The following is a 14,627-nucleotide window of genomic DNA, read 5'->3' as shown; positions in this document are numbered from 1 at the left end:
TGTAATTTTTGAGTTGCTGGTATGTTGCAGGTAAGTGTTGTCACACATCATATGAATACTGTTTGAATGTGTTTTAATTTAAGAACCTAATATTGCATTTTATAGAGCACGCAATTTTATTTTTGGGACATGTGTGGGGGTCAATAGAAGCTTAACCCCAAGTTTGTTGGGTTGCCGCCCTCGTCCCCCGGCCGCAATCTTGGAAAAGGGGTGCAAACACTTTTTTCGCGATATCTCGGAAACTATGCGTCCTAAAAAAATTCGTAGACACATAATTTGTAGCAAATCATTTCGCCTACAAATATGTTCGTGTAAGTTTTTGCCCTAAATTTAAGGTTAAAGAAAATAAAAGCAAAAAAGTTCATTCAAGTTCAAAAATTCATTTAGTTTATCATCGCTGCCTCCAACACAAGATGCAGCCCATTTTCACAGTCTCTGAGTATATCACAAATCCAGTCATGGCTCGGAAGATATCAAAATTTTAAAGATTGGGGCTGACACATCCCAAAAATAAAATTGCGTCCTCTAAAAAATGTAAAGATCATGTAACATTTCAATGGACTAATGGACGACTGGCTTAATTTCTATTAATGATAAAACTCCTTGCTTCTATTCACCCCACAAAAATTCTGAAATATTTCAATTACATTGCGTATACTAATTTTTATTTGCAGATATCGCGTTTACCGCCATATCATTGTTCTACCGAAAAGTGAAAATATGTGCTCTCATGTGAAGAAGTTAGAAAAAGAGCATGAGTTAAACAGTGTTTAGATCATTATCATAACATTTTTTTTTTCTTTATGAAGATAAGACGTTCAGCTGATGGTAATTGATGCGCCCTGTCCATTACAATGCAGTGCCGCTCAGGATTATTGAACAACCCCAAACATTCTGAGTAGCATTACAACTGCTTTCGTCACCTTGAGACATAAGATGTTAAGTCTCATTTGCCCAGTACTTTCACTATAAGTAAAACAAAAAATCATTATATACAATTAAATTTAATTCTTTCTTCTCAAAATAACAAAGAATAATTTAAGATAAGGTTTAAAACCGACATACTTAGAGTATTATTTGCTTAGAAACGTCATTTTAAACCAATTTTTAAAGAGGTTCGGCTTACATCTAAAAAGTTATAACAGGTTTAAAATGATATTATTAAACAAATACAATAGTTGACTAGATAATTTACATAATTTAAACACATTTAAATTTAAACAGACATTTATTTAGAATTATATAATAATTATTAGTTAATATCAAAGAGATTGAAGTACATATATACCTAAAAAACGATTAGAACGAACGTCAGAGCTATTGAATGACAGAAGACGCACTTCGTAGCGCTATTGTAGATGAAATTATTTTCACAAAGATTTCAGCTGAACAAAAGTATAAGTTAAAATAAAAGACTTAGAATTAATTTAATTATTAATTTTATATTCAAATTTTGTACTTGTTGTCCACTCTATGCCATTTTATAGTTTATACATACTTGAATCTCTTTGGTTAATATTATTTGCTCCCTTTACGGGACAAAGGAAGACGAAGCTCTGGTCACCATTCACAAATTTCCTTTCGCTTCATTCATAAAATTACTTATAATAATGTACAACAGTATTTATTTAATTTATTAAAAATATATGTAACAAACTGCAAATAATAAATATGTAAAAAATGGTAAATAGAAATCGTCCATTATCTTCCTTTGCTATTATGACATAGTTGCGTATCTTAATGGTCTTAAGTCAAGGAATGACAATGTTGCAAATGTAGCTGTTATTAATATTAAAATGCACGATAAATTAGCATAACTCGACCTTTTCACCACAAGCATAATATTGAAAATATCGAGGTTACAGACAATGAGGAAGTAAATACTATACTAGGCAGGACTAACTAAGTAAAAATTTAAATTTAGTTTATTATGAAAGGTGCAGTGATTTGACATAAGTTTGAAATAGTAATTACAATATTATGTCGACAAAGTATAAACCGGCTAAGTTTGATAGCGAACAGTTGCTTAAAACGTAGTGGATTTCGGCTAGCTCCGTTTTTCACAAGATTATAGCCATCATCTATCAATCTATCAATGACTGCACGTTTCATACAATCGAGTGAATCGCTTTTTTCTTAGAGAGTTTCGCTAGGCTGGTTACATGAAGCAAATGCAAGTCTTATACAATTAAACAAAATATACTGACAGTATAACTATTTGTACGCAGAAACACAATTTCATTTTTAAAGTGACACTAATCATTTCATTTCATTTCACTAGATGGCACCACTATAGCTGAAAAAAAATCAAGACTAATAAAACATATCATGGCATAACATAGATAAAATAAATTCTTTATATTACAATTTAATAGGAAATTAAAACGGCAAAATATAATTATTGTTATTAAAAATATGATTGCTCCCCTAGTTAACAATATGGTTAAAAGATTATATTTTTCACAGAAAGTTAATCTGTGAAATTGGGGCGATTCCAAAGTTATTACTTTCTTCCGTGATACGTAAATTAAGACTCAAGTTATTTAATATTATAACTTATACTAATAGAATATTCGTCTTATCCGTATAAAAGAAAAACTTCATAAACTTAATTATCAAAGGTGAGTTTAAAAAGCTTTTAATGTTAAGATATATTATCAAGTAGGCTCTACTAAATCTTAATTAAATACTGGCATTATTTTGGAAGAATCTTTATTATGAATTCGGTTTAAGTCTACAAATATGACAATTAAGTTAAGTGCTGATGATTATTACAAATTATGGCAGGACTATAGATTACGTAATAAAAGATCAGATGTCTGAGGTAAAATTAAAAATCTAATTTTGTAGGCTTGAAATAACTCTTTAAGTATTTTTCAATGCCCTTAGGAGTTTAATAGATTACTACTCAGTTTTTAAGTGTAATTTTCATTTTAAAGTCCATCGTTAAAGCTATATTTAAAAATAAAAAGAATGACGTAGAAAATGTGCAAAGTAATATATTATACACCCGCATAAAACTTGTCACTAAAAAAAGAAAAGTCAGTGATCATTTTTCTATAGGTAATAAAGACTTAGCCTATCTGGACTATAGGCAGACAAAACTGATGACTGTATGATCAATTTATCGTATGATTATTATAATATCTAACTAAGTATATTTAATTGAATCCATTATTTTTGTCTTTCATACATTCCCACAGCTAACTACACAGGGACGATCCAATTTCTAATTAAATTTTAAACAACCAGCTTATTAATTAGTAGACTTGCTGTCCCAGAATAACTTTAAAACATTAATATAATAATAATTTATAAATTTGACATAATATCTACCACAATATCATTGAAAACTTGAGAGAATTACATCTTATAGTCAATGAAAACTTTTCTTTGAAATTAGCGCCATCTATTGTTCAATTTCTTGCAGCAACACCATTCTCACTAAATTAAGTCTAAATTAACACGTCATATAAATTATAAATCTTTATACTTAATGTAAACACGTAATTTCTTCTATCTAATACATTAACTAGTTTCATAAGACGTCGTAACATTTATTATAGATATCTACATTAATAAACATTCAATTTTATATGATAAGTAATTCAAATTTCACCGAGTTAAATAGTTTGACACGTGGCATTCATACTATTTGCTACCGAGCAAACCATTCACTGACCTGTAAAAATACCACTGGACAGGCTGTTCCTAAAGTATGAAAGCAAATTTTTTGTGCCTATTTGAAGCGCCACTCGTGAGCGTCCAGAGAACTAATTTTGCTGCTGCGAGAGAAGCGTATAGTATAGTATACTTCAGAAAGGATTATTGCATTTTGAATTAATTACGGTCGATTTCCGTGTTATTTGTACTTCAGGAATCAACGTAATAAAGGACATAATATTTTTTTTGTAAATAGTTTTTCTATAGATGTTTGTTTAGCTGAGGTCTTAGTACCGCAGACTCTCGCTATGTGGCCAATAGCGCCAAAATGGCGAATATCAAACAGGCACAAAAGCACTTTGTCAGGCGCCAGTCCAGTGGTAAATAGTAGAGGTCAGTGAAACCATTGGATATTTCTTCACGTTGACAGCTTGTCATCGGAAAAACAGCGACTTTAATTAATAATTCAGTATTGAGGAATTGGCAAAGAGGATGTAAAAACTATGTAATAACAGGCAGGGCTGCCTAAGTAAAAATTTTAATTTAGTTTAGGATGAAACGTGCAGTGCTTTGACATAAATTTGAAATAGTAGTAGGTAATAATTACATTAAGGCGATTGGTGACGAATTATAATTCGGCTAAGTTTGAAAGCGAACAGTTACGAAGATAATAGCCGTTCTGTCAATCTATCAATGACTGCACGTTTCATACAATCGAGTGAATCGCTTTTTTCTTAGAGAGTTTCGCTAGGCTGGTAATTGGTATTAAAACTGTCAGCACCTACCTATCTTCTGATATGCATAATCAGAAAATATCTCATACCTGTATTGACAATAATCATTTTTTTTAATAAATTTACATACAACCGGCACCAATCCAGAAGAGTTTTTGAAATACCATATCTGGTTATATACCACAACCAAGTAGTCTAAGACGAAAACAAACAATGCTCGTCGAACAGTTGTTGAACAGTCAAATAAGTTGGCGTGTGGATATAAAAACCAATTAATGATAAACATTCAATAATTATTATAGTATGATGAAATTCTGCTTTATAATATAATTTTTCAATTGAATTTAGATATTATAACGATGATGTAATACGTTAGAACTCCAGAAAATTCCCCATTATTTGACAGTGACAATCAATGACAGTTTATTTGCAGAATAAAAAGTGTTGGTGCGACTTTATGATTTAATTACGAAGATGAAATAGATAGATGATTTAATTATGTTCCTTACTAACTAAGAAGGTGACGCAATTCCAAATGTAACTGGTACTGTACTGGTTTCCAACTTATTCGCTAGACAGTCTATCGCCAATAGTAAGGTGATCCCACTTCGTATTCTCTATTTCGGTGCTAATTATAGTACCTGGTGGTGAGTGTCCTTGAAAATAATATATTAGATCATTTATACGTCTAGATAGACTGTGACAACTGTGAAAACGTTGAAAAATTGACAGTTGACAGTTAACATATATTTTGAGCAATGCATGCTCACTAACACAAAGTGACACAAATCGCGAGTGTAAGACGTAGCTTGTCACGCACACTAAAGTAATAAAACTTGTCCGTTTTTATTGTTTGTCTTGCAGCAAGAGGTTCTTATTAGACATATAAATTATCTAGGATATAAACCATTACAAAACATGGCCACTCACCCTGGCACGTTTATTCAGAAAAAAAAAGTAGCTATCACTTTATACGTGATATCTAGTCTATCCTGTTATGGAGGGTAGAGGCAAGAATAATCATCTCATATGGGAGAAAAGTTGAAAAAATTTGCTAGCAAGCTTATGCTGTAAATAATAGTTCAAAAAGCTTCCACAATGGCGCTGGTGTAGGCACAGGGTATGGTATGAAGTATGGTGAAAGTAGCAATTGTAAACGAATTGAAGTATGCCGAGTTAAAAAAAATTATATTACTAATGAAGTTAATTATTGAAAATTTCAACAACTTACGTTGTACAAATTAATATAGTCAATATAACCTTAAATAATTATTATAGGGAAACATGCACCGAGAGTGATTAGTATTATTTTATATTTAGCGTTTCTTTTAAGATTTACCCTGCTGTAACTGTGGCGCCACCCTAATTTAATGCATTTTGACGGACACTTTTTCATATACACAGATGATTCTTACCTCTACCCTCAATATATCCAGCGTATAGTTACAGAGCTCAGTAGTTACATTGTAGACAGGGTTGCCACGTGTCAGTTGTATACAATATTATTAAAAGAACATTATAACTATTTCACTAACACAGAGTAAGAATCAGTATATAATATACACCATATGGCTGTATAGCTTGCGAGATTGAGTCAGATAAAGGAATGGAGATACATTCATCATTTTTTTTATAAAGCGGCATTTACAAAGCGCTCGTCACATTTTCAATAGTCAGTTCAAACCGACACACAGGTTGTACATTTACTTGACTTAAGTAAGAGTAAAAATTTTTTTTATTATGTGCTACCTCAGGTTAATATAAAAAATAAAACCTCCTCGCACGTTCTGAAAGTAATTACTTAACTACATCTTTTGCACACTAAAATCTGTTTGTAATTATATTTTTTTGAAGGGTAAACTTCTTTTCGGTAAACGGTAAACCGTACGCATATTTTTAGATGAGATAAAATCTGTGGACTCGCTATACTGTTAAGAGACGCAGAGCGTGGCACTCAATATTTTTGTGTACCCAAGATTTTATTTATTACTAGCTGACCCAGCAAACGTTGTATTGCCAATATTAAAATCGCGATACAAAAGTAACTGTTGATCGTAGATGAGTGAAAATTTGAAGTTGTATGTATTTATTAATGCTCAATCATAATCAAACAAATTTAACAAAAAATCTCAAAAAAATTAAAAAAAAAAATTGGCATGGACCACCCTTAACATTTAGGGGGATGAAAAATAGATGTTGTCCAATTCTCAGACCTACCCAATATACGCACTCAAAATTTCATGAGAATCGGTCAAGCCGTTTCGAAGGAGTTTAACTACAAACACCGCGACATGAGAATTTTATATATTAGATATTTCATTTTCATAAAGTATATATTTTTATGACACAACAATAACTCCTGATGAGAAACCTTGCAGCAAGTTAAATGATATACTAATTTCAATATTATAAACACTTGCAAATGTTTTAACTATTTTTCAATATAGGCTGACTCCTTTATCTGACTTTTCCCGCTCGCTTATCGCACGTACTCCTTACCCGTTGAGTGAAAAAGATTAAAAATACATTGAAACATTGAAGGCACTAGTATCCTGGTAGCGTTATAGAAAACAGGATTCTTTGTGCTCATATAAAAGTAACGGTAAATTCTGAATTGGGTATTTCTCATCTTTACAACAGCATCGAAGCCGCACGTAACATTTTGTGCTAAAAAGTTGAGTTTGTTAGTTAACTATTTACAGCTGGGGCTTATAATCATTGCAGGTGATCACCTCCGGGTAACTTAGGCCGAAACTTGTATTTCACTTTACAGGGATTCATTTGTTTTTCTATTCATATTCAAATTACTATTCATACAACATATAATTCGTTTGATACATAAACAGATATTCCAACCATTCGTTGAATTAATTCTTAGCCCTGAATACTTTAATTCGGCTTATTTTTGTAGTATTGAACAGATGTTGATGTTTTATTTATAACTGACCCCCTGATATAGCTGACCCCAACAGACGTTGTTCATTTGATAATAAAAAGAACTCTTGTGTGTAGTAGAATATCTTAAATCTCACCTTTTTCGGAAAGAAAGGAATATTCCTACCAAATTTCAAGTCTCTACGGCCTTATAGTTCCAGAGATATCATAATGAGTTAATATATACTTGGAAATATCATATATATAAAAGAAGATATATATAATGGCCAAGATAGTAGTTTCTATAAGAGATTATAGAGTTAAGAATAATTCGTTACGCTTTATGATAAAGAGTTTGATCCCTATTGAATTTTAGTCGCGACATATTTTTAACATAATTTGTAGAGTTATATTCCAATATATTGGATATTAAATACATATAGACTATCTAAGATCCAAATAGGAAAACACCTTTACCGTGCGATGTATTTAACATCCAATATACTGGAATATATATAATCAGTTTTATGGAATAGAATTACAAACAAGCATACGGGTCATTTCGCGTTAGAAATGAGCCCGGCTAATACTATTTTAAATCACTATAGTAAACAAGATCACTGCCGGCCTTTTCAAAAACAAGCAGGTGATCAAATTGTTATTTGCAACATTATCAGGTCGTAGATGTCAAGGGATGATCCCGATCACAGGATACTGTGCTCGTCCCAGTTTTATCACCAGTGCAAGATTAAGAAATACCCTCATTCAGACAATTTATAAAAACATCTAAATGCCTAAATTGATATGATTTCACTATTGTTTATTTCAAAGCATTGTCTTTACCAAAACAGCGCAACCCGAAAAGTGAATTCTAAAACTTCTGTTAATCCAAAAATGTTAATTAGAAAAGATCTAATGAAGACCTGAAGATCTATAGAACCTAAATATACACACACTATTAATTGAATTCGACTAGCTACCACTAAATTCAATACATCGAAATATTTAAATCACTTTCATAATACTTTCATTGTTCTTTGTGAGCGAGGAATCTCAAGGTCTCCATCTAAAGGGTGGGCAGTACAGGACACGTTGGATGTGACGTCATCCCACCAGATTGTTCACAGTCTAAACGTAGCTCTCCACATGAGCGCTAGAAGTCGGATCCTAGAATGAGGCTTCCACTAGATATGTGCCATCCATTGCAACACCAGTCTGGTTACCTTGCACTGTACTGCCGGCAGGAATGTATTTGCCACATGCTTGCTGCAAAAATAAGAACCTCATTTATAACATACGACAATTTTGTCGGATTTAAATACCAAAATAATCGTCAAACATAAATGGTCTTTTTACGAAACTGATTCATCAATTGCTATTGCTGACTTTTAAAATATTTTTTTTAACTAAATAACCAATCTACAAAATATTTTAATTATTTACTTTAAATATAATTTAGCCTGCGCTTAAGCTATAGTAGCTACTTACACCTACACATAATTGAAAGCACTTAACATTAAGCTGGGATGGTTAGTTATAAATACAAAGGATTATTATGACGTCAGTGAGCAAGTGGTTGTAAGTGTAAAGTGCGTGGTTCATGCGTTCTCAGAAAAACACGAGATAGACAATACTATACAAAAAGATATTTTACATTAACGCTTTGATTTAATACAAGCTTTATTAGACCAAATTTTCATGGAGTAGAGACGAAGAAACGAGCACTTGAGCCTTTATCACAAATTTAACATTAATGGAGTCGCTAGCAGCTTTTTTTCTTATATTTAGGGGGAGATTCTTGCACATCTTGTTATATATCCGAGTGCCATTTTGTTTTCGAAAACCATTGCTGTTTTATTATTTTTTAGTTATAAGTTATTGAAGTCAATTCAAAGTAAGCATTGTACATTGAATGTAAAAAAAGACATTTGTGAAAAATAAGGCGATCAGTGTCGATGAAAAAATTATTTAAAAAGGGTTTTTTTTTCTATACATAATTGTCCCTCCTGTGTGGTCACATTGCCATATGGCAACTGCATGAGACCACCGTGTAGTACACTGTTATAAAGTTAGCACACAAGACATTAATATAATTTATTGTAAATATTGCGTTTGTAATATATCTTTTTCTGTACAACATCATCAACGTAGACCCATTAGTGTATTGTGTGAATGTGTGTCATTTTCACTTACATTCATTATTTAATCAATTGCCCTAACATTATAAATAACGTACATAGCTTTTTGCAAGTAAAGTACGTAAGTTGTCGATAAGCATGTGTGCAGTGTGTTGGCGTTCGTGAAATGACAAACTTGTTTATATGTTTGTCTGACACTATCACAATAATAAACGCACTGACACCCTTAAAGCGATTACAACACTTGTGGATCTACTTTTAATTTTAATAATCGCATTATTCTTACAAACTGAGAGAAAGAATAAAATTTAAATGGCGATCGATATTAATAATCCGTAAAATAAATAGTTAGTAAGAATTGTTATAGTATCACTAAATACAATACAAATAGCATAATATTATTTAATGCTAGTATCAGTTTGTCTATGCCAATGTTAGTCGGTTTATTTGACCAGTTTTTTTTTCATATTATAAATAAATAAAATAATAATAATCTTGCGTCTCTATGGCTTCTGTTAGTCCGTAAGTGCGGACTGTTCACGCGCAAGTTATATTTTAGTCAATCAGAACTGGTTTCTTCTAATTTAAATCTTCCAATACTTAGTTCAGGTGATCTATTTTTAAGAAGGGTATATATTTTAATGCACAATATGGGTTCCTATCTTTATAGCGATAATTTTATTACTATGAATTGATTCAAATGCCACGCCATGTTTGATAGAGCTATGATATAAAAAGGGCACTACTTAGGTATTTACCTAGTACTTAGATAAGAATTCTGTGGTAGACATTCAAATTCTTGTGTATCGTAACAATGAATGCTCTCACACACCATTTATTCTGAAGTGGGTATTCTTTAATTAAAAAATATTAATTGCAATTTAATTTACAACTATTAATTGCTTCTAATTTAAAATTAAAATTTAATTGCACCATTAAATTCAATCCTTTATACTCGTAATAATCTTACTACACAATATAGTCAAACTAAAACAAAATCATTGAATAAAGCGATTTGACAATACCACAGACAATGATACAGTATACAATATGTAAATAATTCGATATACAAAGATCACAATTACAATAATTATTTTACAAAAATAGCACAGCGAAAGCTATAGACACAATATTACAATCAAATATTTCCATGAAGCAACAATATTGCAGCCAACACCCTGCAGACATAAAAAGCCTTCAGTTACCATACAGCGAGTTTAAAACTTGTAAGTCACGATTATTAATAAACACAGAGCGTTTTCATTTTATTTCTGTAGTTTTGGAAATCTGACATTGACATCTGTCAAGACGTTTTTTTTTTCTAAGAAGCTACTTCAACTGAGCCACAAGATTAAGAACAATATTGCTGGCAATAAGTAGACATTTAGACAATATAATAGTAGGCTGTTTCCGAAGTAATATAGTACAGATAAAATCTTTTCAAAAAGATTAAAATGCGTGTTGTTTTAGCAGACTATCGACATCGGATTGTCGGATTGGCGCGTTAGGGAACAATTATCATGTGATATTTACGATGCGTGCCACCAACAACCTGACGTTAGTTGATCAACTCGACCAATTGTACCGTAATTAAGAATAAATTAAATAAACTATGCGGTATGATAATATTTTCATTGATTGTATTTACTACCTTCTTATTGATCCTTTCAATATTTTCCTTCTAAAAAACGTAAGAGAGAACAATAAATATTTTTTTAAGAATTTTTGTTTTGTTACGACAGATAAGTATAACTTCTTGCGTACGAACATAAATACACACACACACATTTTTTATACTCTTTTTCTATTTATTATAAAAGTCTCGTTACTCTATCTCAAACTTGATAATATATTTAATATTTTCTTTGTATTGAAATATTTTCTACTTTTATTTTTTCTTCAGCGGTTTTATAATCTTAATTGATATCATCTTAGATTAAGGATTGGTCTCCGCTGCGCTCTAACTAGATACCGCAGGCGTTGTCGCAAAGTGCGGCAACTTATTTACTACACCCAAGTGGGCGTACTCTAGTCTAGATAATGTGTGACGGTGACGTGCCACATGTTCTATTAAACTTTGCTAATAATTGAAACTATAATATCGAGCTGCGTAGTGCATTAAATATTACTACAAAAAATACGACAGACACTGGGATCACATATCATCAGTAAGTATTTTGTATTTTATTAATTTCAATGTAAAATAACACGAAGCGTATGTAACAAAATTCGAAAGATGCCACGCACACAAACATCTAATGGTTAGAGCGCAGCGGAGACCAATCCTTAATCTGAGGATATCATGCAATAATAATATCAAATTCTCGCCGACACAAATTATCAACACAATAATGATACCTGCGTGACACGCATAAGCTTATATCAAGCATAATACATAATATATATTTATTGCAGCCGCTTATTGGATGGAAAAACAAAGAATAGTGTGCGACTAACGATAAGGCACACGCACCTTTCAACCACGTGATGACTAAGAGACCCCGCAAATTGCAGACTTTTGATCGGCCGATAGTTTGGTTGGTTTCTTAATCAGTTTGAAGATGTATGAGAGTGAAATTTGATGGGCTACACGATTGCCTTCAAACTGAACCGTCAGCAAACTATTAAACTGTCAAATCAGTACAGCGCTCTTCTAGGCGCGCACACCACCGGTTGTTTAGTCGGCCAGACTCATCAATAGCCGATTTAAAACTAATAGCGAATCGTCCCTAAAACTGTCGGCCGATAGTTGTCTAGTGTGCGCGCGCACTCATCACAGACCCAACTGTTTAGTCGGGCCAGTGTGCGCACTTAACAGCCGAACTCAGCCAAACTATCGGCCGATCGAAAGTCTGCAGTTTGCGGGGTCTCTAATGCACCACGAGCAAGGAGTTACTAAGATAACTAGTCTCATCAGTACAGTAATTGTACAGTTTCATGACATTATTTGACTTCTTCTTTTTAGTATATTTCTGTATCTTTATATTATTATATTCTTACTTGGGTTTTATGATTTTATTTTTAAGTTTACTCTAATTGTATGTTGTTTGTTTATGGCACTTCAGATCCATCTATCTTATAATATCCTGTAAATCGTTTTTTCTCCTTCTAACTAGTATTTTTGCAAGCTGTGGCAATATCTCAGTAGCTCAATTTAGCAATAATATGTACCACAGTTTGGTTAGTTTGATAACGATTAATTGTAACCTGTAGGTTGTCCTTAAATAATTAATAATAATAAAAAAGTTGAAATGATCGTATTTAGTTCTCGTACTAGCGGCTAGTGGCGCTAGTGTGACTGCTAGTTAACAGTCACAGCTTGCTGGATCATTTAATATCTTGTTATTCGTTTTTTCCACAACTTGCTGTGGCAATCACTAAGTTAGGCTACAATTTAGTTTTGTTAAGTTTAATAACGATTAATTTTAACCTGTTGAATAAATATTATAAGTTGAAGTGATCGTATTTAGTTCTCGTACTCGCCGCTAGTGGCGCTAGTGTGACTGAATACAAGCGTACGCATCGCTGTATGGTAACACTGGACACACGTACTGGTAAAGGATCTTCACTGGGCGCGGCTGACATTGAAGTGTCAGAAGGCCGAGAGGTCGCCGTGTATCTTCGGGCTCCACGAGCGCGCTTCCTACTCGAGTCTAATAGCAGGACCTTGAATTACAACTGTTCGTTAAAGCCAATTATTGACGCGAAGAAATGCGACCGAAAAAAAAATTTATAGAGTGTTTTACTGTGGTTTCAAAATTACTCCTAGATCCTATACAATTGTTATGTGTTTTAAATGAAAATTGAGCTAAGGACTATTTAATGAATCAATAAAACAATTGACGTCACAACTCTAAGCACTCACCTGTATAAATACTACTGGACAGGCTGTTCCATTTGTTTGACAGCAATTTTTTTTGTGAAGTGAGCGTCCAGAGAACTAATTTTGACGTATAATACAAATGGACACAAATGAATGTACGTTCAAATACTTTTCCGTGTTATTTCTACCTCAGGAATCAACGTAGCAACATAGGAACACATTTTTTTTATTTTGTAAATAGTTTTACACAATCTATCCATGATTGCTGAGATTGCCATCACTAGTTTTACCGTAATAGTAGTAGTACCGCAGACCTTTCATACATGTAAGGTCTGCCAACAGCGCCAAAATGGCGAATATCAAACAGGCACAAAAGCACTTTGATAGCCGCCAGTCCAGTGGTATATAATAGAGGTCAGTGATTCTAAAGTTTTTCATAGAACACTTTATCTCATTAAATAGTTCTTTTTGCTCTATTTTATTCATAAATCTGTTGAGTTGAGTGTATAACCAAATAAAAAAAAGTTTAAACAGTTATATGATTGTTAGAAGTGTTACATAAATAAAGTGTTTAAAGAATAGGAAAGGGAGAGCATAACAAAACTCTTAGGCTACGTCTAGACTACAGAAAAATAGAAATTACTTTTGTGTTCAAAGTGTGTTTCGACTTACCAAACTGACTTCCGAGAGTTAAACAGCTCATCGAATTTCAATTGGCTATTAATCTCTGCTAATTTAAAGCAACGTGCTTGGATAAACCCATGATTGCAATAAATGCCAATTCCATTTATAAATATCTTCACAGCAATTAATTTCGTATAAAGCACGGCTTAGCATTAATTAATAATTGTGCCTAGCAAAAGCGAATTTCGTTCGATATTTCGAATAAATATTTATGGTCGTACAATATTTTGGGGTCACGTTGCAAGCACGTCAGGGGCACATATTGACTGTCTAGCCACACAAGCAACAATACGGAACCCAATTACTTCATCAAGGTTGATAATTATTTCCATGACCAATAAAATAAAATAAAACTAAAAAAATCTAAGTATTGAAATGTCTTCAGCGATCACTTAAAGATCAAATTATAACAAACATAACGATTTAAAACAAAGCTGTTAAAATAATACGGAAATTCGTAACAATTGGTCATAGCAATAAGAAACCGACACGTAATTGGAACGACAAGGGCTGTGCTCAGTGTGCTGTTTATACCTCACGACGCGGGCACGAGACGAGCCCGATCGGACTGACGCATCGTACGGAACGACGGCGCTTCTGTCGTGACAAGTTTAACACTTAGTAATTAATAAACCTCATTAAAACTCTAGAAATAACCTCGAATCTACTCTTTAAGGCATTGACACTACGAAAACTACATTTCATGCCATA

The 14,627-nt window shown here is 32.6% G+C and overlaps 1 protein-coding gene across 2 annotated transcripts in view; it reads right to left on the bottom strand.

Moving 5' to 3' along the window:
- Nucleotides 1-985: 985 nt before the first annotated feature.
- Nucleotides 986-14,627, bottom strand: part of LOC126970149 (potassium voltage-gated channel protein Shal) — a 127,401-nt gene continuing 113,759 nt past the window's right edge. The window contains exons 5-6 of one of the 2 annotated variants that reach the window (XM_050815911.1): nt 12,962-13,075; nt 986-8,537 (exon numbers count right to left, since the gene is read on the bottom strand). In XM_050815911.1, the coding sequence (XP_050671868.1) occupies nt 8,439-8,537; nt 12,962-13,075 (213 nt within the window). In that variant the 3' untranslated portion in view covers nt 986-8,438. The remainder of the gene's footprint in view (nt 8,538-12,961; nt 13,076-14,627) is intronic. The other variant, XM_050815912.1, reaches the window with a different exon arrangement.

The sequence above is a fragment of the Leptidea sinapis genome, chromosome 20 (genome assembly GCF_905404315.1).
Source record: "Leptidea sinapis chromosome 20, ilLepSina1.1, whole genome shotgun sequence".
In the NCBI taxonomy this organism is placed as follows: Eukaryota; Metazoa; Arthropoda; class Insecta; order Lepidoptera; family Pieridae; genus Leptidea; species Leptidea sinapis.
Note: the sequence above shows the minus strand (reverse complement) of the source record. Positions and strands in the feature narration are given on the sequence as shown.